Source organism: Dama dama, chromosome 5 (assembly GCF_033118175.1).
Source record: "Dama dama isolate Ldn47 chromosome 5, ASM3311817v1, whole genome shotgun sequence".
Classification (NCBI taxonomy): domain Eukaryota; kingdom Metazoa; phylum Chordata; class Mammalia; order Artiodactyla; family Cervidae; genus Dama; species Dama dama.
In genome coordinates this window covers 99039364-99064220 of record NC_083685.1, presented here as the reverse complement: position 1 = coordinate 99064220, position 24857 = coordinate 99039364, and the positions used below count along the sequence as shown (strand labels likewise).

Here is a 24857-nt window from a genome sequence, read left to right as displayed (position 1 = left end):
AGGGCGTGGAGGTGGGATGGATGCATTCTCCTGCTACTTAAATGCGACACCCTCTTCTCCCACCCCAGTAGGTTCCCCTGTGCATCCTTTCTACATGAACTCAGCATTGACCTGGAGCAGCAGTGCCCAGTCATTTTGGCACAGAGTTTCCTGGAAGACAGTTTTTCCACAGACTGGAGTAAGGAGTGGTTTGGGGATGATTCAAGTGCATTACATTTATTGCGCACTTCACTTCTATTATTATTACATTGGCTCTGCCTCAAATCATCAGGCTTTAGATCCTGGAGGTTGGGGACCCCTGACCTAGGATTTCACCATCATTTCCATGCAGGTGCTCCAGTTCCATGTGCCGAGGGCTGGACTCACCACAGCTGCCCAGTGGTCACTTTGAACTTGGACGTGTCAACAACAGACTCCACCACAGCCCCCCAAATGGCTCTTAATGGCTGGATCACTGGGCGACTGGTTCTAGCTTCCATTGCTCCCTGTGGAGTCGACTTTTACTACTTATCCTTCCCCTGACGTCTCATCAGTTACCGAAGCTTATTCTACTTCTTACTTTGTGTCTTCCTGCTCTGGTCAAGCCCTTCTTTTCATCCCTGCTGTCTGGCAAATTCTATATCTTCTGAGGAGCCGCCCCTCTGCCTCCCAGATGAAAAGTGCTGTGCCCTCCTCTGGATTCTGAAAGATCCTATTGTCCACCAACTTATCAGTTGGTGCTCCTTACAGACTCCTCTGTACGGTTCTTTTTCTTTTTTATTTTTTTTTAACACTTGTGTTTGTCTGTGGCTTATTACCTTCCAAACTTTTAGAAGTCAGGTTCTACGTATAATACTTGCCCACGTCATCCACAGCATTCTGGAAGTGGTCGTTAGTAACTTGATTACTTATGAGCTTGATTAGTTATTAGTTGCTTGATGGATCAGGGGCTGCATATGGGGTGAGTGGGTGTCTTTGAGACCCTGTACTGTAGAGACTCCACGGGCTGGTGAATAATTTCTCCCTTCATCACGCTGAAGCATTTAGAAAAAGTGAGTCATCACCATCCCCAGATGTTCTTTCTTATTAATTATCATTACAAGACAACATGATTTGTCCAACAGGGGTCCCGCAGCAAACGTGGCCTATTTTGGTTGACAGCATTCAGCTTGACTGAAACAAGAATAATTACAGGAGGATTGGTTGCATCCGACTCCATTCAACTTGGGGAAAATGAAGCTTGGTGGAAATGATTGTGGGTCTTTTTGCTTTTGGATCATAGGGCTCCATAGGTAGAGACATACTTATTTTCAGGGACCAAAAGGAGATGAACAATTTGTGCTTTTTCACAGCCAGCTGTAATGGTAGAGGACTATTCATAAAGCAAAAGAAATATGACTTCTGGATTGATTGCTAGGGTAACCCCAAACAGGAAACCTATTAGAATGTGTATATGAGTAAATGTTAACTTGGGTGAATCCTAAGATCAAAATCTCTGCAGAACTTTTATTTCTGCTCTAGTTCAGGTCAGAGCAGATCAACCTCCTGGATTATAATGGTCCAGAAGGGCCCCTTGCCTCTGGCTGGAGAACCACCATGATGGTGATTTCTGTGTTGCCTTCAGTAGGGCATTATTGTCTGTGGTTGTATCTGCTCGTCTTTGTGGTGCAAGGCCAGAGCCACACCAGGGCTGAACGTCCTGAAAAGGGTCCCCTCTTTGCTGTTATAAAAACAAGAAGTCATGGGCTGTAAAAACTTCCATTGCCATTCTAATTGCAGAAAACCAGAGGGCTGGCACTTCCCTGGTGGTCCAGTGGCTAAGAATCCACCTTCCAATGTAGGGGGCCCAGGTTCGATCCCTGATCAGAGAACTAGATCCCACATGCTGCAACAAGGAGTTTGCATGCTGCAACTAAAGATCCTGCATACTGCAATGAAGATCGAAGATACTGAATGCCGCAACTAAGTCCTGGTATGCTGGAGGGGGTTGCCATGCCTTCCTCCAGGGAATATTCCTACCCCAGAGATGAACCCAGGTCTCCCTCATTGCAGGCAGATTCTTTACCATCTGAGCCACCAGGGAAACCCAGCCAAATAAATAAATACATGTATTTTAAAAAGTCAACCTCAGAGGGCTTGAAGATAAGGGTCTTGGCTGTCTAGGTGCAAATGAAGTTTGCTCTCGTCTTCTCCTGGGTGGGAGCCCATTTCCAGAAGCAGAGAAGGACCTTGCTTTGTATTCCAGGGCATGGCTGGTCCCACAGCTCAAGGTGTGGGTTTGTGCCTGGTCTTCCCTCCCAGCCACAGAAAGGAGATAATCCAGCAGCCAGGGGAGGACCCTCACCTCTGGATATGTGCTCACTTCTTTTAGTGGCTGGTTTGGGACCATTTTACAAATGTAGATATAAGCCTATATATAGACTGCGTGCATGCATGTGCTCAGTAGTGTCTGACTCTTTGTGACCCCATGGGCTGTAGCCTGCCAGGCTCCTCTGTCTAGGGGATGCTCCAGGCAAGAATACTGGAGTAGGTTGCCATTTCCTTCTCCAGGGGAATCTTCCTCTCCCAGGGATTGAACCCAGGTCTCCCACATTGCAGGCAGATTCTTTACCATCTGAGCCACCAGGGAAACCCAATAGGTGTTATCTCATTGTGGTTTGAATTTGCATTTCCCTGTTTCCCTAATGACTAGAGACATGAATGTCGTTTCACTCACTTATTGGCCATTTGTGTATCTTCTTTAGAGAGATATCCTTGTAAAATAGGGTTGTTTGTTTTTTGTTGTTGAGTCTAAACTGTTTTGTGTCCAGGGAAGCTGTAGCACTGACTCCTTCAGCCCCCGCTAATGATAACAACATCAACAGTAATAACTCACATATCCCCCTCACTGTGCTAAGTATTTACATGGATTCTCTCCCCCTTTTAATCCTCACAACAACCTTTTGGGAGAGGTACTCTCTTTTACAGTTGAAGGAACCGAAGCTTAGAGGTCTTGCCCTGTGTGTCACAGCTAGTAAGCAGTGAACCAGAAAAGACATGACCTTGATCAGACTGTGTCCCTAGTCAATAGTACTGATGTCCCAGCCCCAACCAAGCACTGGCATTGAAACCTTCCTACTTAGATACTTCATTCATGTGTTTGAGAGAAGTGATGATTTATAGGAAACCACCCAGTCCTTGGGACCTCGGTCCCTCCAGAAAACCACATTCACTTCAATATCAAGAATCAGTTTCTGAAATCCCTAAGATTCGCATCTGAAAGCGAACCCAGAAAGGCAGGGCACTTGTAAGTGCTAACTTCGGCTGTTCCAAAAAGCTTTGTAAATGGAGTGACAGGATAGATTCACCAAGGTGCCAAGTCCTTGCCGAACTCATGTCGTTGTTGGAGGCAGTGTTGCTCTTGGAGTCCGGTCCTTTCTTCACATGAAACCAACAGATCTGTGATCCCCTGGCTGTTTTTGTCTGAGATGCCTGGCATCACCTCCTCTTTTAGCCTCTATCTGTCCAGGTTTAGGAGTGACGAGGGCAGAGTGAAGACAGAGGACCCTCGTCTTATTTCTCTGGGAGCTGCAGCTTTTCAGCCCTGGACGGGTCTAATACGATGGTTCTTTGGGAGGGCATTCTCCATCCTTTTTACGTTGGTTTTTATCTGGCCTTGGGTTTGCACAGCTGGGGCCGGAGCTGGGGCCAGAGCCGTGACTTCGGTTTGGGAAGAAGTTGGCGGAACATTCCCTTGCAGGGCCTGGGCAGACCCAGGGAGTCCCGCCTAAAATACAGTGGACAAAGGAGCTCTTGTCCACAGGCCTGGGGGTGGGAGGCAACTGGTCAGTGACACAGGCTTGGCCATTGTGTGTCCTGACCTCAGCCAACTTTTTTTTAGCTGAGAAAGGGGAAAAAGAGAGAGTGCAAAAAAAGAAGAAAGCAAGCCTCCAGACCCTTTGCATCTGGAAAGTCCAGAATGCGTCGTTGATTTCCTCACAAGAGCTGGAGCAGATTTGGAAGGAACTGTGCAATGTAGTGGGTTCTTTGTGAAAGAACAGCGGTGTGAAAAGCCACAGGAACATCCTCTGGGCTGCCCGGAGCCCTAACCCTGGGGTAGCTGCCCGCCTGGGCCTCATTTCCCGCAGAGGGGGCCATGGTGAGGAAGCTGGCAGCCCAGAGACCTCACACAGGATCCTGAGTTAACAGCCCCCCGAGAAGATGAGCTCGCCTCCGATGGTAAGACTCGATCCCGCTCACCTGCTGACGTGTAGGCAGCTGGCTTTCCTCTGCTTGTTTCCGGGATGAGTTTGTCATTGCAGAGAGGCAGTTCTAAGAACCCTCTGAGATACAGGCTCCCAAATGCTGAGCTTACAAAGTCTGGAGTGTCAGGGGCACCTTTCATGGGTCTGAGGCCAGAGTGATGGGGGGAAGGGAAGGTATGGGCTGATGTTTGAGAAAGCAGGGAAGGAGGGGAAAAAGACGGAAAAGGGAATGTTAGTTGGGGGGAAAGGGGGTCTTGGCTCCCTCTTGCTACCTGGGAAGGCAGTTTAGTTCAATGTGACAGAGAAACAGTGTGGTGATGTATGGGTTTTTCTATGACGGGGATTAGAGTTCAGGTCTTGCCTCCCCTGCCTAATTTCTCCCACGTCCTGGTTTCTGCCCACCCCCCTACCCTCTACACCATGACCCAGTTCCAGCTGGGGCAGTGGGCAATAAAAGTCTATTAAAGGACACAGGTCCCCAGAAGGTAGTTGGGTGTCTGCCCAGTTAATCCAGTATCGACACTGGGGTTCCAGTCTGGGCTCGTTGCTTCTGTCCAGCTTGGGGACGGCAGCGGTGACCACCCTAAAGATGATGGATGCTCTCCTGAGGCTTAGGAGGAAAACAGTCTTCTTTTGCCAACCTTCCTGCCTCTGGAAGTTAGATACACCCTGCTTTCTCTGGAAAGAGGGACCTCTTACCATCTAAGACCTTAGTGACCACTGTGTTGAGGCTCTGGACAGCTGAGGGTGAAGGCGTCCAGCTTCTGTGGAAAGGCTCGCCTAAGGGAAAAAACGTTCCTTCCATACTTTCTACCCCCCTGGCTGTGTCAGAACCAGTGTCTCTGATTTTGGCATGGCTTCTGATAGGGTCCTGCACCTGTAAGGAGGAGGAGAGATGGTACTTGTTGGCCTCTGATTGGTCATGTGACCTACTTTCAAAAGTGCATCTGAATTGCCCCAGGACCTTTGCAGTGGAGAGCCTGGCTCTAGCGTGGGGCCCGGGACCCTGCGTTTCTAACCAGCTTGCAGGGGACTGCCCGGCTGCTGGCCGAGGGACCACACTTGGAGAAGGACCGTTGTAAAGAACCCAGACACTGTCAGTCCAGGGCCGACAGTTACCGTTGCTCAGGGCCTGGCTGCAGAGTGCTGGGCGGGTCTGGCCGTGGCTGTGGGTGGCCGCAGGGAGGTTTACAGGGAAGAAGGGATTAGCAAGGAGATGAACACTGAGGGGCATTCAGGGAGCAGGGAGGAGCCCGGTGAAGCTCTTGGCAAGAGAACAAGGTGTGTGGGGCACCAGCCATTGGCGGGTTACTGAGTGAGTGGTGAGCAGAGGCCACTGTCTGCCGGCAGGTTCAGAACAGTTTTTCCAGAGCCTGCCTTGGATGCGGGGCGAATTTTAACTTCGGATGTCTAGAATCTCAGAACACCAGGTGGATGTCTGGTTCTAGGCAAAACAGAGAGCAACCATGTGTGGCTGTGGGAGTGACAGGGAAGGGGCGGACATGGGCTGTCAGGACATAACTCACTAGAAAGTCCCATGGTGAGAGGCAGAGCCACTGAGCTCCGAGGCAGTGAGGCACAAGTGCAGGTGTTTGAGGTTAAGGCAGCGTTCCAGGCTGTCTATACCTCTGAATCCCATGTCTACCCTTGAACATGACTTCTTTTCCTCCTACAAATACGGCATATCCCTCAAAGAGTTACACTAACATCTAGGATTGTTGAGCATCATGCTGTCTATTTCAAGCAGAAACAAACTCAACCCTGGAGACCATCTCGTCCAACTTCCGTATTCTTGAAATGAGGAAATTCCGTACCAGCAGAGATGAAGTGTGTTGCTCAAGACCTCACAGCAAGACAGTGGCCGCGCTAGGTCCGTATTCTCTTCACGATGCCCCGAGAGTTGGTGGTAGACCCCAAACCTCAACAGCTGTGTCCTCGGATGTCCCACTTGTCTAGTTTCATAGGCATCAGGAGCTGAGGCTCCAAACATGGCAGCTGACTTGGGTTGGTTGGAATCGCACCCCTTCTAACTCATAGTAACAGTCCCAGCCCCTGTCAGCCTTAATCTCCCTCTGGTGCTCATGGTTCTGAGCCCATTAGGAATCACCGGGAGCAAGTTCACAGAGTTGGACGTGTTTGATTGGAATCATTGGGAGCACACGTCGTTGGCACTGCAGAGTAACGAATGCGTCCCTATGGGGAGAAGACTGGTCACCCCAGGTTCCTTTGGTCCCTTTGGTCCTGAGAGCAGCTTCCATGAAGGTGGATCGTTTGGATCTCGGCCGCAGCCAGAGCATCAGAGACCCTCACCTCTGTGCCCTGGTGAGCTCTACTCTGCCTCCCTTTCAAACAGTACCAGCTCTCCCGGAGGAAGCCTGCTTTTGCCCCCGGAGCAGCTGTGGGCAGCAACTGTGTCACCTGTCTTTGAAGCTCCTTTTCTGGCAGGCAGGCTGCTTTCCATGAGGTTCCCAAGCTTCTGACTGCCCAGACTAGCGACTTTCAACTCCCTGACTTACTTCTGAGCTTCTAAAATCTGTTTTGAACAGAACAGAATGCTTGGGAAACTTGATTATGGGGTTTTCTTTAGAGTCATAACAACTTATGAGAATGCCAGGAATGGCATAAAGCATTTTGGGGTTTTGCACCTTAATACTGAAGGAAGGCCGTATTCTTTTCTTCTTTATTTTTTTCCCTTCCAATACCAAGTGTTGGCAAAATTCTGTTTTTCCCAGGCTTTTTACTTTGTGAAGGGAAATTGGACTTGGAATCATCTAGAAGGGCCTTCACCCTACTAGGAGCTCCCTAGGGAGGGTGTTGCTTGTGGATGAATCTCAAATGTCCTGCAGAAGTACCTTCTAGAATGGGATAATTGATGTCTTTATAAAGTAGTATAGAAAATCTGGAATGATTTTTTTTTTTTTTTTAACCTTTCCCCCTCCTCCTGGATCTTCTTCTAGGATGCATTTTGAGATCCTTTACAACTATGTTGTTCAGTCCCTAAGTCATGTCCAACTCTTCGCGACCCCATGGATTACAGCCACAGTTCCCTCTCCTCCACTATCTCCCAGAGTTTGCTCAAAGTCATATCCATTGGGTTGATGATGCTATCCAACCATCTCATCTAAGGGAAGTGTTAAACTTTACCCCAACTCCTTCCTCTGACATGTAGAGACATTACAGCCATGAAGAGGCTGGCACAGTGACCTGTGGCAGAAAAGGGAGAATTCAGTGTTCAGTCTCCCCATAGAGGTTTCGGGTATGTTGCCCACAATTCAGTTATCCAACTGCTGCTGTTGAGTCACTAAGTTGTGTCTGACTCTCTGCGACCTGGTGGACTGCAGCCCGCCAGGCTCCTCTGTCAGTGGGATCTCCCAGGCAAGAATACTGGAGTGGGTTGCCATTTCCTTCTCCAGGGGATCTTCCCCACCCAGGGATCAAACTCACATCTCTTGTGTCTCCTGCTAGGCAGGAAGATTCTTTACCACTGAGTCCCCTGGGAAGTTTGAGCATAATTTTTTTTTTTTAAGAATTTTTTAATGTGGATGATTTTAAAAGTCTTTATTGAATTTGTTACAGTATTGCTTCTGTTTTGTGTTGTTGATTCCCGCCCCCCTCCCTGCCCCACGAGGTATTTGGGATCTTAACCTTCCGATCCGGGATCAAACCCATACTCCCTGCATTGGAAGGTGAAGTCTTAACCACTGGACCACCATGGAAGTCCCAGGCATAAATTTAATGATTTCCAATTACTGTTAATCACTTCACTGTTCTCTTTGCCACCAATCCCCAGTCTGCAATGAATGAAGCAGTAGTTCTAGATCAAAGGAGTTTCAGATCTCTGCCTCTGGAGCCCAGAGGAGTTTGGGGGGAAATTGTGCATAAAAAGAGGGGGGGAAGTTTCATGAACATTTATGTTCCTCATCAGGAGGTTTCTGACATCTCTTTTGTTGATGTGGTGGAGGCTTTTGCAAGTTTGCGCCAGTCATTTAAATGCCTTGAGATTTCCCTCATGGTAGTTTTGGGCTCTGTTATGAAAGATGCTCCTTGGGGTGTAGAACCCCAGTGTTTGAGGGCTCACAACCCCTGGTTTCACAGATGAAGAGACAGAAGTCCAGGGAGGCAGAGGGAACCACGTGAATTACAGCTCGTTGCCTGGGAACGCAGCCTCTCTAAGCCTGGACCCCTGTGTTTTCTGCCGATGCTCCCAAAGTAGAGGTAGGATGTCAGAACAGCCCCTGCTATTTTTAATCTGCCAGGGGAGGGAGGGGTGGGAGGAAAGGAGCCGACATTCTCACCAGCCCATCAGGAAGCTGAGTTTGAATAAAATGTCTCTGTGAATCACAAGCTGGGGAGCAGAATCATTTGGGTTTTTCCTGCTTAGAAGTTGGAACCGGCTGCCAGGAGCTCACCACGTTGCCCTTTAGAGCACGGAAACATCAGGATGAGACACACCTGAGACACGGGACAGACGTTAGGGGCTTTCTCCGGGGTTCCCCAAGCCCCTCCAGACTCCGAGGTGGGGATACAGCTGTGGGTTCTGTTTTACTCCTGGAGCGTTCCCCATATTTCAGGAGCACCCACAGGAACCCCCATCCCCTTCCGCCCGCCATGTGGCTCTCAGCCTGGCCACGAGGACCCTGGTTTCCTGATCCCAAACTCGTCTGTAAGCAGCAAGAGTGATTGTGATATTCAGCGGCACGTTGATGCTATTTAATCAATGTGGAGATTCTCCTAGGAGACTCTGAGGAGTGAGCCCCTCTCAAATCCAAGCCATGCTGGATGGTGCCCCAGGAAAAATACCAGCCACTCAGAATTCCCCATCTCTTGAATTGTCTTCTCTAAAACCCTGTTAATTGACTCTTCTGGTTTATATCTGTATGGAAGGTGCAAGAATAATAAAATGTCTTTCCTCCAGGGTCAGTTAAGTGGGGCTCATGTAAGAATGTGTACTGGGCTGGCACAGAAGCCACTTCCAACACTATCTATTCCTTCTTATTCTCTACTGCTTGGCCCCCTGACACTGAAAGGCCATGAAGTGCCCTCTGAACCTGGAGGGTTCATTCATCCAAGCCATTCTCATAATTTGTGGTATTGCTTGCAAAGCTTTTCATCCATCCTTGCCCCGCTGGAGACCCCATGGTTTCCAATTGAGCAAGTTTTCCTGTGAGAGTTGACTTCCTGTACCCTTGCATGGGCTACATTGTAATTGTGTTCATCAAAATTCCTGGTTCACCAGATCACTCCCTTCCTTTTCAGGGTCAGAAAATACAGAGTTGATTGTTCTGTGTCCTCTGCCTATTCAGTCCTAAGGAACATGCCCAGTGAATTGATGGGCCCCCAGGGAGGCACTGGGTGGAGGGCGGGGTGGGGGCTTGCTGATGGATATTCAGGGTCCCCGGGACCCTCACTGAGTCTTTAGGAGCCAGACACATCTGCAATGCTCAAAGTAGGTCAGCCTCCGGGCCCAGGGCTGGCAGCTTTGTGGGTGCCGGGAGAGAACCCCCATGGCACTGATGTTCACTTCTCAGAGTGGGTACCAGTCTCATCCACGGTGTGAGGCTTCCTCTAGCAGCGTCGTGGATGGAGAACAGTGCCGGGTTCAGTGGGGGGGATTGTGGAAGGTAGCTGATGTAGACAAGAAGTTGGAGTGCATCTTTTAAGCACTTGATTGGTAAGTATCCTGAGCCCTTATTGGTAGAGCAGTGTATTTTGAGCGATTTCATTCATGAAAGACAAAGTGACATAGTGAAAGACATGTGACATAGTGGCCACATAGAATGGCCTCAGCATTTTCTATATAACTATCCAGAGGTGTCTTTGGAATCGTGGTCACAGAGGAGCTGAGGGCCACTTTATTTATGCTCCTTTACTGGAGGGAGACATCCTCCTCCCACTTAAAGGTTGTAGGACTTGATCCTTTCGTTGCTGCGTAAATGTGTTGTTAGAGGGTGTCAGCTTGTTGTTGGGCTTTGAAATCCCAAAGACCTTCCTGTGTGTCTTCTTTGAGCTGAGGAAAGTTCCCCCCACCCCAGAAATCTTTGTTTATAGTTCCTTTTGTGTTTTGGCTTTTCTTCTAGTTTCTTCTTCGGGAACACCTAGCACCTTGGCCTGCTCTTCTGTTGATTCCGCTTTCAAGTTTTCCCATTTCCTTTTGCATTCCGGGGGGGAAAAAAATCTTCAGTTTGTTTTGTCCATAACTGATTCTTTTTTTTTTTTTCTTTTTGCAATACTGATTTTATATTCTGTTGTAACCAGTGTGGCTGTTCCTTCTGTCACTATCTTTTAAGTTTCCCTACAGTTTTGAGCACATTCTGTCCCTTTTTTATATCACTTTTTTAAACCAATTTGCCTTTTCTTCATTAGTTTGTTCTCTCCTTATGACTTTTGTAGCATAAATGCTGTATATTTCTGCCCTCTTTTGAGGTCACTCAATGATTTCCTGGAATTTTTCTTCTGGAGATCAGATGAGCTTGTGAGTAGAAATTTGTGCTGCTCCTGAGGCTTCCGGATGCTGTTTCTCAGTTTATTTCCTACAATTGGAAAAACACTGTATTATCTCATCTCCCCACCTCCCTGTACTTGAACAGTCTGTTCAGTCAGCTCCATGAAGAGCTGGGATGTGTTCATTGGGTGTGTGTGTGTGTGTGCGCATGCATGCACGTGCTCAGTTATGTCCCAATCTTTGTGACCCCATGGTCTGTAGCCTGCCAGGCTCCTCTGGAGTGGGTTGGCATTCCCTTCTCTAGAGGATCTTCCCAACTCAGGGTTCAAACCCAGATCTCTTGCATCTCCTGCGTTGGCAGGCGGATTCTTTACCGCTGGCACATATATTGCTTGGACTGCTGTTCTCTGTCTACTTGTTCAGTGAGATAGCCTCCCAAATCTGTTTGAAGCCTAGTTTCTGTTACAGTTCCCAGTTTCCGTTCATTCATCCATCTGTCCATCCATCCAATATTCTGAATACTGAGCTTAGAGTAAAGGTAAGAACAAGATGGACATGGCCTTGCCTTCCTGAATGTTTCTCTCTTGTGTGGCCTCTCTTCTGCTTCCACCTGCTTCCCCTCTGCCGCCTCCTCCTCCTCCACCTCCTCTTCTGCCTCTTCCTCCTCCTCCCCTTCACTCTGGCCAGGTCTCCAAATCTCTAACCCCTAGAAGACCCACTGGAAGACCATGAGCATGCTGTCAGCATCCATCCTCTTCCCACCAGCCTATAAAAGTACTGCGAGGACTACACTTCCCAGAATGCCCTGTGCTGTTGTCATGGGTCCCCCTTCCCTCCCCAGTTAATGTCTGTGAGTTGCTCTCCATGGATAGAAAGGCTGCCAGAGCCAGAGAGAACAATACTTTCACCTGTGAGATAGAGGCAAGGTGCCCAGAATTCTCGTAGACACAGGCCTGTAGGCTGGCAGCATCAGTATGGGAGGCGGGGCCCCACTTCATGCCTGGTCTCTTAACCCGTAGCCAGAGACGCTCTTTCCTTGGGTAGCCGTTCCCAGCTTTGTGTGGGGCTCTGTCCAGCCTGACATGTCGGCAGAAAGCGTGGGTTGGACTTGACTCTCCAGTCTCTGGCCCAGCGGGGTTGGTCTTCTTGGTGGCTCCTTTGCAGCCCTGTCTCTAATTGGTTGGCCCATGTTGAGTGACAGTAGAGGCCGCTCCGGGCCGCTGGGTCCAGGACTGCTCTGGGTGCACCTGTAACAAAGTGGTTCCCCAGGACCCATGGCTCCCAGGCAACCCTAGCCACATCCTGGCTGCCCCCAGGTGTCCCAGCTGACCGTGTGGTTGGGAAAGGAGAACTTGCTGGAGAGTTTTTTGTGGAGAAGCCTTCAGGCGGTGCCAATCACAGCCCTGGGCTCATTAGCAGTCATTGCCATGGCAACGGGTCTGCCAGAAAGTGGCTCGTTAGGCTGACAACTTCAGCGCTGTTATATATAGATCTGGGTGTGGGGGGGTGTGGGGGCTCCTGGATATGCCTTTCTTTAGCTCCTCTATTGCTTCTGGGTTTGGGGTGTGAGAAGACGTGGAATGGGGGGACCTTAAACCTGTCCTATCCGACTGCGAAATTGAGTGTCTGACGACCACCCGTTACCACCAGCGAGGACCGTCTGCTCACATCTGTGGGAGGTAAGAGCCAGGTGCTCCCGGAAGTCTCCTGAAGGGCGAGGAGTCCCGGGTTGAACTTGAAGAGGCTACCGAGAGCTGAGTGTTGGGGTTTGGACTGCCTGGAGGCTGCAGAGGGAGACTGGGTCTCTCTTAAAATAGTCTCTCTGAAGGGTCTGGGCTAGGGGCTAGGAGTCTTTTCTTTCATACATAGCCAGGAAGCCAAACACTGTCTTTTTATAAATTGTTAATTTTCTGTTCCCAGTTTTGATTTCAGAAGTGATCATTTCTCTCCATCACTCCCTCTCAGGAAAGCTGCAGACCCTCTCTTCTGAGTTCATTGAGCATGAGACTTAAGGATAACATGTTAAAAGGCAGCTTCCCAGGCTCAAGGTTGATTTGAAGTCAGAACCCTGGCATCTGTACTTTAACCCACATCCCAGGTGATGGATGGAGTGTCCTAGGGACCACACTTTGAGAAACACTGCTGTCGAGGGGATTTTTTTTTAATCTCTGGGTGACTTCCCTTTGTTCACCTGCTCTTCTCCACCCCTCCCCCTTCCACCCCAAGGGGGAATCAGTAGCCATTACTAAGAGGAAAATTTTCTTCGGTTGTGTGTCATTCTAAGTAAGGAGACAAGGAAGTCAGCCCACAGACAGGGAACGTGACTGCTTGCACGTGGGTGGTGATATTTCTGCACGTCTCCTGGGGAGGCATATGTTCGTTTGGAGACCGTGAGACAGGCAGGGGGATCAGGCTGGGGTGCCATCCTCCTTGGGTGGGATCTGGGATGTCAGGTGGTCCAGGTGAAGATTCAGAGCTGATCACAAACAGCTGGGGAGAGATGGGCTGAGGGTAGCCAGAATTTGAGTAACCGGATGGAAATCTCTTGAACAAAGCTAATATTTTAAAGTTTGGTTTCACCAGTTAATTAGCTGTGCAGCTTTGGGTGAGATATTAAACTCTCTGAGTCTCAGATTCCTCCTTTTAAAATGGGAGAAGAAAATGGCATCTCTGCAGCAGGCTTGCGGTGACAATTAAAGATGAGTGTGTGAGGCACCTGACCCAGGCCTTGGTGCACGGTAAACATTTGGTAAGCAGTGGAAATCATTATCGGTGATTGCTAATGGGGTCCGAGCTCAGATGTTTCTTGAGGACCTTCTAGACTGGGCTTCTGAAGTTGTCTGAAACCTCTGCATGTTCCATTGGAAATAGGGTGAGTGAGTAGGTGGACACATGTCTCCATTTGAAGGGTGGGGGGCAGAAGAGCCAGAATTTTCTTTAGATTCTCAGAGGATGGGCTGTCATATACAGTTGAGCAGGTTCTATACTGAACAAGGGGGCCCAGATTGGGAGGAGGTGAGGTCAAGGGAGGCCAAACCCAGCCATGCACTCAGGTGCCCAGCCCATGTGGAGAAGAGGCAATATTTTCTGATTCCCACAAAGGTGTGCTGTGCATGAGGTTAACAGTTTCTGCGTCGGAGGGAACTGGTTTCGTCTCCCCTGATTCCCACTTCTGATCCTCTTCATTGTAGGTGTGGCCCCCAACCTCACTGTTCACCTCTGTTTCTAGTTCCTATTCCCATGGGAAAAAGCTGCTGAAATGGAAGGGGAGAAGCCACAGGACTAGGGAAGGGAAGGGAAGGGAGGATTTAAGTTGGAAGGAAACTAATTAGAAGTATAGGTTTGGCAGAGACCTTAATTACTGGGTAGTTCCTCATGCTGAATCCTCTTGATTGCTCTGGGGCAGCTCTCCCAGGAGGCCTGGCCCTCCACAACCACAAGAAGGAAGATGATGGTGGTTTGGGCCTCTTAGATGAGGGCCTGCAGGTGGCGAGGCCAAGTGTGTGTGTGTGTGTGTGTGTGTGTGTTAAAATACACCTGTACCTGTGTGCGTGCCTGCTAAGTCGACTCAGTCGTGTCCGACTCTTTGCAACCCTATGGACCATAGCCCACCAGGCTCCTCTGTCCATGGAGTTCTCCAGGCAAGAATACTGGGGTGGGTTGCCATGCCCTCCTCCAGGGGATCTTCCCAACCAAGGGATCAAGCCTGTGTCTCTTGCATTGGCAGGCGGGTTCTTTACCGCTAAGCGCCACCTGGATAAAGCACAGGGAGCTCAGCTGGGTGCTCTGTGATGACCTAGAGCGGTGGGCTTGGGTTGGAGGGAGGTCCCAGAGGGAGGAAATGTATGTATACGTATAGCTGGTTCACTTCGGTGTACAGCAGAAACACAACTCTGTAATACAAGTATACTCCAATTAAAAGAAAAACCTAACATAAAATTTATCATCAGTGATACATTATGCATTCTCAGTTTTGTGCAGCCATCACCACTGTCTTCCAGAACTTTCTCATCACGCCCAAAAAGGAGTCCCTGTACCTGTTTTCCCCTCCCCCCAGGCCCTGGCAACCAGTCCTCTGCTTTCTGTCTCTAATTATTTTTCTATTCTGGATGTTTTTATGTAAATAGGGTACAGTATGTGGCCTTTTGTGGCTGGCTTATTTCACATGGCATCATTTCAAGGGTCATCTGTGTTGTCATGTACATCAATACTTTATTCCTCTGGATGGCCGAATATTCCTTTTTATGGATACACATGGGCTTCCCTGGTGGCTCAGATGGTAAAGAATCCCGCCTGCAGTGCGGGAGACCTAGGTTCAATCCCTGGGTCAGTAAGATCCCCTGGAGAAGGGAATGGCGACCCACTCCAGTATTCTTGCCTGGAGAATCCCGTGGACAGAGGAGTATTTGTTGACCCGTTCATCAGTTGACAGACACTTGGGTTGTTTTCTACCAGTCATCGATTGTAGATGCTGCTGCTGTGAACGTGTATACAAGTCTGTGTTTGAGCACTGTTTTCAGTTCTCTTGATATACCCAGTTGTCCGCACATCTTTGATTCCTGACTTGCTTTAAGCCAGCCAACAGGAGGGACTTCTCTCTGGAAGAAGGGAGACAACAAGGGGACTGTGGCTGCCTTGCGGGTGGGAGGTGGAAGCAGAACACAGCCAGATGGCGTGCCGAGCGGGGCCCCATGGCCATGTTGGAGGGGAGGTGGAGACAGTCTTTGCCATGTTGGCCTAGGTGCCCCCGCTCCACTCTTTCAGCACCCCTACCTTCTGGGCTTAGCATCCGGGAGGCCTCCCCCAGGTACCTTCTGGAGGGCCCTGCATCTCCTGCATGGGGGCGACCTCAGAGCAGTCATGGCCCCTCCTTGGTCGTCGGTGTCTTCAGATGGAAACTCGAGCTTCTTCTGACCCTACAGAGTTAGGCGAGTTCACTAGTCCTAAAGAGAACAGCACCAGGCAGCTGTGGAGGCAGGACAGGCGTCACTGATGCTGTTTCACAGGTGGGACCCAGAGGCACGGAAGGTTCAATTCACTCACCCCACCAGCCCAGTGCGGGAGAGGTCGTCTCACCAGAGTGTGTGAGTCAGCATCTTAACCCGCCAGCCTCCCCTGCAGATCTGTGTTTACCTTTTAAGTTGAGTAATCCTAGAAATAGAAACCTCAGGGAAGTGACTGTGAATGGTGACATTCCATCTGCGGTGACGGTGGGGCAGAGGCCAGGTATATGCCCCCTGAACTACACATCACAGGAGGCAGAGGTTCTGTGAAGGTTGGTCTTGGTCAGCGTTGAATGGTTCCCCTTTCCTCTGGGAACCCCCATTTATTGAGCACAGCTGGTGACAGGCACGGTCCTTGGTGGCTAGTGTGGTTATTAATTTCCATAGCACCTTCCACAACCTGGCTAATATTGTCACCCTGCATTTCACAGATGTGGCAACAGACAGCTGGTTGAGTCATTTCCCCAGGTCACGTGGCTGCTAAGAGGCTGAGTCAGGATGGAGTGAGCCAGAGACCAGAGCACTGGTTTTCACTGTGCTTCTGGGTCCATCTCTCCTCTGCAATGTATTTCTGACAACGTCCATCTCTGATACCTCTTAACAATCTCTCATTGTTTTATCAGGTTTTACTAAATATAGATAAGCTTCAATCTGGCCTTTCCTTCATGGATTCTTATAAGTAACCTGGGGTCAAGCAGAAGCAATGTGGTTCTAGAAGGCTTCTCTCTTGGAACTTCCCTTGTGGTCCAGTTTTCAAGACTCTGTACTTTCAATGCAGGGGATGTGGGTTCAATCCCTGGCCAGGGAACTAAGATCCCACCTGCTGCATGGTGTGGCCCCCCCTCACAAAAGAATGTTTCTCTCCTCAGCCAACCCTCTGACCTCCCTCCTCTTGTTTTACCCCCACCTCCACTCAGCCAAAATGTCCATCTCCTGCAAGTGGGATATTTTATACACAAAACACTCATCATAGGGTTTGCATGTGTTTTGACCACTTTCCAATCTGGGAGGAGCTGGAGCAGTGTCTGGACGCCCAGGTAAACATCCACAGCTGTGTGCTTGGGCTCAGTGGACGTTTTCTGCTGAGGAGGAGGCCTCCTGGCGGCTGTCCAGCCCTGGGTGGTTCTTCTAGAAGCCAATCTTCCGCACAGTCAGAGGTGCTGTGAGTTAACAGGTGTGGGAGTCGGAAGCCACCAGGGCATAGGGGAAGGCTTTTAATTAAACTGTGAACATTTGTAATGAAACATACACCACCGCTCCACGAAGAGACACGGGGAGGCTGTGTTTACCCCAAGTCCCAGGAGCAACTACGATTGATCCCATCCCGCTGAGGGTGTGCAGGGCACCACAGGAAGCAGAAGCCTGAGGCTTTGCAGCTTCAGAGAAGCTGAGAGCAGTCTGGGAAATGAGTGTCTCTGCTGCTCAATTGCAGTCTCTTATTTTCCCAAACAGTGGTCATTGGTGACCAGAACCTGCCTCTTCGCGTATGGCCGGAGGATTCTGAGGGCACTTAAAAGCTGATGAGTTTTAATATTTCTGAACAGGATCCAACTTTGTTGAGAAATTCACCACACCTCTCCTCATGTGGCTGGAATTCTGATTTTAGTCAATTTACTTTCTTCACAAGGAATAGCAATTGTCTGAGGGGCTAACTCGAACCCTCTTTCCTTATTTTTCAATGTTCTTTATTTAGCTCACAACTTTTTTGGTGTGTATGTATTAACAAAAATTTAGATGCGAGAGATAAGCAAAAAGAAAAGAATAAGAATTCCTCATAATCCCACCACTACAAATCACCTCTGTTTAGCCTTTGTGTCTTTTCTTGTTTTTCTGTTATGTACTTTTTTCTCTGACCTTTTTTATTTATTTATTTATTTTTAAAGAAAAGTACTGTCATGCTTAGTTAGAAGAATTAAACTGCACATCAGTGCATACTATGGAAAGGAAGAAGCCTGTTTAAACTCAGCTTCCCAGTTCTGTTTGCCATTTAGACATTTGGCTAGAAAAAACCCAGCTATACTTTGTTGATTCTATGCTTTATTATGGAAAGTTTAACATCTCAGTCTGCCGAAACATGTGTTAATGACTTCTGGTCAGTTCCCACAGCAGTCCCTGGGCCTTGTCTGCTGTTGTATTTGGTGGTCCCAGAGTTTCAGATTCCAGTGACCCCCCCACGCCAACCCCAGGCAGGTGAAGCATCCCTGTGAGTGGTTTCCTAGGGGCCCAGGAGAGAAACCCCAGCCATGTTCATTGAGCAGCATCTCCACCCACCATCCTCTGGGGGGATCTGTCCCTTCTGCAGTGGTTCTGAAAATCTAAGGGCTGCTCACCCCTCGTGCTCAGGCAACCCTCATAATCACACCTGCAGCCTGTTGCATCCCCCGGGAGGCCTGTAGGCCCCCATACCACTCCCCACCCCACCCAGAGTTGAGCCATTCTAGGGAGACTTCATCTGCCTCTCACTTCCCAGTTGAGAGACAGTTGCAAAAATGCCACATGTGTGTGACCTTCTCTTTCCTCCTCCACAGAAGCCTGGAATGGTCCCCCCTCCGCCGGGAGAGGAAAGCCAGACCGTCATCCTTCCACCAGGCTGGCAAAGCTACTTGTCCCCTCAGGGCCGGCGCTACTATGTCAACACGGCCACCAATGGTGAGTCCTGCTCCAGGCAGCTTCCTCCAGCAGCCCCTGGGGTCCTGTCCATCTGGAGAGGCACCTCTCTCCTCTACCTCCTGGGCTTTAGACCTTTTCTTTGAACTCTCCCTCAGAGGCTGCCGGGAAATCTTTCCTTCCCCCAGGACTGGGTGGCAGGAGGTCAAACCGGGGTGAGGAAGGCTGACCTTCAAGGTTGGGGGTCATCTTTGGAAGCCGGCATCTTTGTGGAACCCAACCTCATGGTCTGGGACCGTATTTTCCAAACTGGGATCTTGTAAGGATCTGTGGTCCACAGCTGGTTTAAATCAAATTAAACAGGTTAAGCCACTGCATGCTTTCTGGGAGCTTGGAATGTGCTGATTGATACCCAATCAGGGATTACAAGAGTGGGGTTTTCCTGATTTCATCACAACATGGCATTCTTCCCTGAAGTATCTCACTGGCTGGTGTTTCTTAGGGTGTTCTTTGGGAAAGGCTGGGGCTACTTATGGTTCTAACCAGTAAGAGAGGTCCACATGCATTTCTGACTTTAGTCAAGATCACATCTCTTTGTCCCAATAATTGTGGGCATCCTGAGACTTCAGAATGACTCCAAGATCCTAGTCCATTGCTGTAGAATGACCTGCAAGAAGGATCATAGAAGGAGAAGCAGTAGGACCTGTATAACAAGGTGGGCAGAGCAATGTATAGGTTGTCGTCTTGGGCCAGGCAGAGCAAAGCCAGCCATCAGCTCTGTCTCTTAACCCCAGGGCAGTTGCTACAAGAAAACAGAGAGGATGGAAACCCAGAAAATTAGATTTGATGGGAATCTGTGCCAAGGCAGAATGTGAAATCTTACCTGAATCCACCTGTTGACACCTCACTCCCCTCATCTGTGCCTACCTGACTTACGGCCACCTCCTCCCACCTGGCGGGACCATGGATATGGTTTATGTTTATGAACCTGCAGTTGGAACCAGCTGAGAGAAGAACCAGCTGCTGTTTCCAGGGAGCAACAGAGAAAGCAGCTGAAAACTGCCACTTGGGGTGGTTGGTTTGTTTGTATCCCCTGGCAACCTGGCCTTCTGCTCAAGGGGGTGTTCTAGTTAGATTTAACTGGGGTTTCTAGAAAAAGGGAAGTGGAACTCCTTCTGACCATTCTAATCAGAAAGAGTCTTCCTCAAAATAAACATGTGAGCAGCTTTGTACTGTTATCAGACTATCAGACTTTGAAGTTTCGGAGGAGAGTGTGTTTATGTGCAGTTCCCCATCTCTCAAATACAGAAATTGAACCATATGACCCTGAGATCATCAAGAATTTGGCTCTATCCTTGTCCTGAATTAGCTCCTGTTGCAAAGGGGCAGAGGGGTAAAAGTCGCTTTCTAAAAATCTCAACTCATATTTAAAAAACAACCGTGTAACAAACAATTCACTGCTGATATATGCTCTCCCTCATTCAACTACCCCTCTCTTTATTAAGGGGATAGTTAGATCCCATTTTACATTACCAGGCAGGGCAGACAGCTTTTTTCTGAAGCCCAGATGTCATGCCACTGGGTCCTGGAATATAATGGTTGCAAGAGATTCTAGACGAGGGGTCAAACACTTTTTCTCTGATGGTCCAGGTGGTAGATATTTTAGGCTCTGAGGCCCATGGGGTCAATGTCACAGCTACTCAACTCCACCACTGTCCTGTGAAAGTAGCCATAGATGATGGTAAACCCATGGGGCCAACTGTGTTCTGATAAAACTTTACTTAGACCCTGAAATGTGAATTTTCAATAATTTGCATGTCATGAAATAGGCTTCTTTTTTCAACCATTTAAAAATGTAAAAACTGGGATGACCCAAAGGGATGGGATGGGGAGGGAGGTGGGAGGGGGGGAGGTTTCAGGATGGGGAACACCTGTACACCCATGGTGGATTCATGTCAGTGTATGACAAAACCAATACAACATTGTAAAGTAATTAGCCTCCAAAAAATAATTAATTTTAAAAAATAAAATGAAAATGTAAAAACTGATCTTAGCTAAGGAGTTCCCAAGCTGTATGATGACATAACGTATATTGGCCCACAGGCCATACTGGCTGGTGACACCTCTCTGGGCTCTCTGTCATTCCCAGTATGACCTGTCCTGCTCACCCTTCCCCACTCTCTCCCAAATGCTCGCAGTAATCCAATAATTACATTTATTGTGTACATATTACGTGTCAAAATGTGTTAAATTAGCCATAAATAATTTTATTTAACCTACTCAACAATTCAGGAAAACGGGAGCTCTCAATAGGGACAGTTTTATTCCCCAGAGAGCAAGTCTGGAAAGAATTTTGATTGTTCCAACTGGGGAATGTCCTGGCATCTAGTGAGTAGAGGCCACAGATGCTGAAAAACATCCTGCAATGCCCTAGACACATGCCAGTTTAATTCATTCGTTATTTAATTCATTCTTTATTTGTGTGGTTGATTGAATTGTTCATGCAACAAGCATGTATTGGGCCTCACATATGTCCCAAGCAGAGTGTTGGATACTGGGATATAAGAATAAAAAACAGCCTTGACTCTCAAAATGCTAATCTTCTTATAGTAGTAACAGATTTTATTTAATTTATTTTTATTTTTTGGCTGTCAACTTGCAGGATCTTAATTCCCTGACTGGGGGATTGAACCTGGGCCCTGGCAGTGAAAGCCCCGAGTTCCCTCGACTAACAGGGAATTCCCAGAAGCAGATTTTAAATGAACCAATATTTGATTACAATTGTGAGCAGGGTTGTGAAGGGGAGGAGTCCATGGTGTTTTGAGAACATGTCCCAGAGATACCGCGGGAAGTCAGGGGAGGCTTCCTGGTGGAGGAGGCACCCTTCAGCTGAGATGGGACGCATGATGACCACATTAGCCATGTTTGGAGGGATCGTGTGGACCCTCAGGGTCATGTTAAAAGTTGTGCTCTTTAGTTTTAAGGGACTGGGAAGACCAGATGTCATTCTAATTCTCTCTGGGACCTCAGCCCTGTTTTGTCTGGCTGCTAGACTACTTGGTAAAGCTTTGAATCTGACCTCCTTTTCTGCAGGAAGGTACTGAAAGCAGCCTCTTGGTCTTCTCACACCTACATTTATCTGACCCCCTCACTCCTGGAGGCGTTTGTGTATGCTCACGGCCAAACCGGCTGCACCCACCTTCCTGCCCCAACGCTTGGATCTCTACCGGCATATGACTCGGGCCAGAGGCAGGCACCACCGCCAGGGAAGCAGAGCCCCTGTGCTCAGCCGTCATGAACCATTTCCCTCTCCTCCCTGTCTGTCTGCCTTTGCTCCAAGCTCTCCTAGTCCCTGTAATCCCTAATCACTTCTTTCCCAGGGGGTGCTGGGGTACAATAGACATGCTGTCCCTGTTTTTACAACACATACAAATGTAAGGAGTTTAAAGCCCAATTTACATTTGTATTGCCTTGCTCTGGCTAATCTACTTATTTTCAAATCCATTTAGGATTTTTCTGCCTGGGAATTGTCATAGCTGCTGTGCTATGCTGGGCTATGGGGATACAAAATCAGGGCAGAGGCCGTCTCCGCCTTCAAAGATGGAAGGTCTGATGAAGTCAGAGAAATCCGGAAACCAGTAAGTGTTGCAGGTGTTAGCATGGAAATCTGGGCGCTTGAGGAAAGGGGCCACCAGCTTTTTCTGGGCATCAGACCCATCTTTGAAAGGACGAGGGTACTTGACTTAGGTGTTCCTAGCTGTGGTGTCAGCCAGGGGAAGGCTGATGTGTTGGAGCAGAGAGAGGGACTTGAGAGTCTGATTCACTAAAGACCTCCTCTGAGTAAGGAGGAATTGGGACTTTGCCCTGTGGGCATGGCATGGAAGGATTCGGAGTGCTGGCTTGACATCTCAGAATGTTGTGGAAGGCTTGCTTGTTGCTGCAGAGTGAGGGGTCAGAGGATGGCGAGCAGAGACCTCGCAGATTCTATGAGAAGTGATGAGGTCAGCTCCACAGTAGCAGCTGTGGCCGGAGAAGAGGAGGTGGGATATGTCAGGCGGGACGTGGCAGGTCCAGGAAGGTAGAATGCACAGGTTCCTCTTCTGCGTTGTGTGCTAGAGCCGTGGGATTTGAACAGGGGACTCGAGGGAGGAATGGCCTTGGAAGAAAGAAGTCCTGTTGAGCGTGCAGTTCCCGGGGAACATTCAGGGAGAGATGACTGGCGTATGTTGGATGGATGGGTCATGACTCAGGGGTCATCTGGGCTAACGATGCGACTCTGGGGAGTCTTGTGGGTGCACAGCATGCTGGGCAGAGAGCAGGATGGATTTCACCCCTAATTGCCCCTTGGCCTGACCTTGTTTTTCTGGGACCAACCTGCACAAGCATGGGTGCAGCCCAGAATTTGTATTTCATCAGCAAAGAACTAAAATCAGGAGTTCCCTCCCAGGGCAAGCCTCCAGGAGAAAGAGCCCTGAAGAACCATACTCAAGGGAGGGACAGAGGGGGCTTGAAAAGAATTGTCAGAGATGGGAGGCATCCTTGAGCAGGCAATGTCATGAAAGGCAAAGGAGAAAAGATTGTCAAGACAGACTGAAATACAGATCAGATTTACGGTGGAGGGATATTTTAAATCCTTAGAGAAAGCACAAACTATTTAATAAATGGTGTTGAGCCAGATGGCTAACTTTTGATGGGTAAGTTAATGCTCTTGTTTTCATATAAACAAACTCAGCTTAAACTTGGGTTTCCCTAGTGGCTCATTTGGTAAAGAATCTGCCTGCAATGCAGGAAACCCAGGTTGATACCTGGGTTGGAAAGATCCCCTAGAGGAAGGCACTGCAGCCCATTGCAGTGTTCTTACCTGGGAAGTCCCATGGACAGAGGAGCCTGGCAGGCTACAGTTCATGGGGTTGCACGAGTTGGACACAACTTAGTGACTAAACCACCACCAAACTCAGCAAGACCTTCAGAGCATGAGACTTAGGGAAGCCGCCATCTCCCCTCATCTTCTCACAGTTTATGGCTCCCAAGAGCATTTTGTCAAGCTGGGTGGTCCTGTGCTCAGGCCCTGGAACCCTGGGGGTTCTGATGTCAGGAAGCTGTTCATGCTATGCTGTTCTGGAAAGTGCTCCATTCCACCCAGAGTTGACTCAGTTGCCAAAAATGAGGGTTGTGTTTAATTTCTGGATGTTGACTTGTTAATAACTAGCCTGCTCAAGAATCTAAACTAGTGTGAAGGGAGACCTCTTATTTGTATAATGGATAGTTGCATTTCAAGAAATATAGCACAAAGTTGTTTTGTTCCGTGCATAATTGGAAGGCCAGATATGCATGTTTAATCACTTCACAGTGATACCATCATAGGTATTTAGGTCTTCTTTTTGGAGAGATGCTGACTTTTTAGATATTGTATGGGATATATTTTACCACTTGGATCTTGAAGGGGTATTTCCAGCCAGTGATGAAGGCCAAAGACTTCCCCAGTGGCTCAGCAGTAAAGAATCTGACTGCAGTGCAGGAGACTCAGGTTCAGTCCCTGGGTCGGGAAGATCCCTTGGAGGTAGGCATGATAACCCACTCTAGTATTCTTGCCGGGAAAATCCCATGGACAGAGGAACCTGGTGGGCTATGGTCCAAGGGGTCGCAAAGAGTTGGACACAACTGAAGTGACTTAGCACACATGCACACAATGAAGGCCAAGATTAGTTTTGCTTAGTGTGTCAGTATTTTACTTCTTATTTCTGTATACTCTAAATCTGATAGTTACAACTCTTCAGTTGTCTTTCATTTCTAAAGAAAGAGGATCTTTTGGGCGGGAAGCACCTTAGCCCTGTTTCTCTAGAAAGCAGAGCCTGAGGCAAAGATTAAGTGTTAACACCTTATTTAGGAGGTATAAGCCCAAAGGTGAGGATGGGAGAGAAGGGGAAGGGAGGCAAAAGAAGATGCCCTGTGATGCTGGCTTCCCTAGTAGCTCAGATGGTTAAGAATCTGTGTGCAGTGCAGGAGACCTGGGTTCGATCCCTGGGTTGGGAAGATCCCCTGGAGAAGGGAATAGCTACCCACTCCAGAATTCTTGCCTGGAGAACCCCATGGACAGACCATGGGGTCACACAGAGTCGGACATGACTGAGCAGCTAACACTCTTCAGTTTCAAGGCCAAAATGGTGAAGATGGGTGAGAAGGGGAAGAGAGGCAAAAGAAGATGCCCCATGTGATGCTAGCCTTGACATTGAACTGACAGTGAACTGGTTGCTCATCAGGTATGTTCAAGTCTCTGGGAGGTTTGCCCTGTTTTTGAGTAGTCCACGGGAAAGTAAGGGGTTGTATCTGTTCACCTTCTTAGCTCCTGTCCCCCATGGGCCATCCTTCTCCACCTGGGAGAGCTATTTCTGCCCCTCCCCCCAACTTTGGAGTTGTATTATCTGTCCCCCAGCAGCCTCTCGGAAAGCTTCATTCCACCCCCATGGAGTGGTGCTTCTGCTAAGCCCAAGGCAGGTGGTCAGTGGAGCATGGGTGAAGTTCTAACCACAATAAGAGGAGATAGTTAATGAAAATGTGAGGAAGAGCCCCATGTCAGTCCCA

General features: G+C 48.7%; 1 protein-coding gene across 7 annotated transcripts in view; it reads left to right on the top strand.

The window, feature by feature from the left end:
• The window catches only part of GAS7 (growth arrest specific 7), a 200903-nt gene that overhangs the window by 100937 nt on the left and 75109 nt on the right, over positions 1-24857 (top strand). For 5 of the 7 annotated variants that reach the window (XM_061143479.1, XM_061143477.1, XM_061143483.1 and 2 more), the window contains exon 2: positions 18197-18317. In XM_061143479.1, the coding sequence (XP_060999462.1) occupies positions 18197-18317 (121 nt within the window). Of the gene's footprint in view, positions 1-3942; positions 4198-8318; positions 8439-18196; positions 18318-24857 lie in introns of those variants that run through there. The other 2 variants (XM_061143482.1, XM_061143480.1) reach the window with 2 other exon arrangements.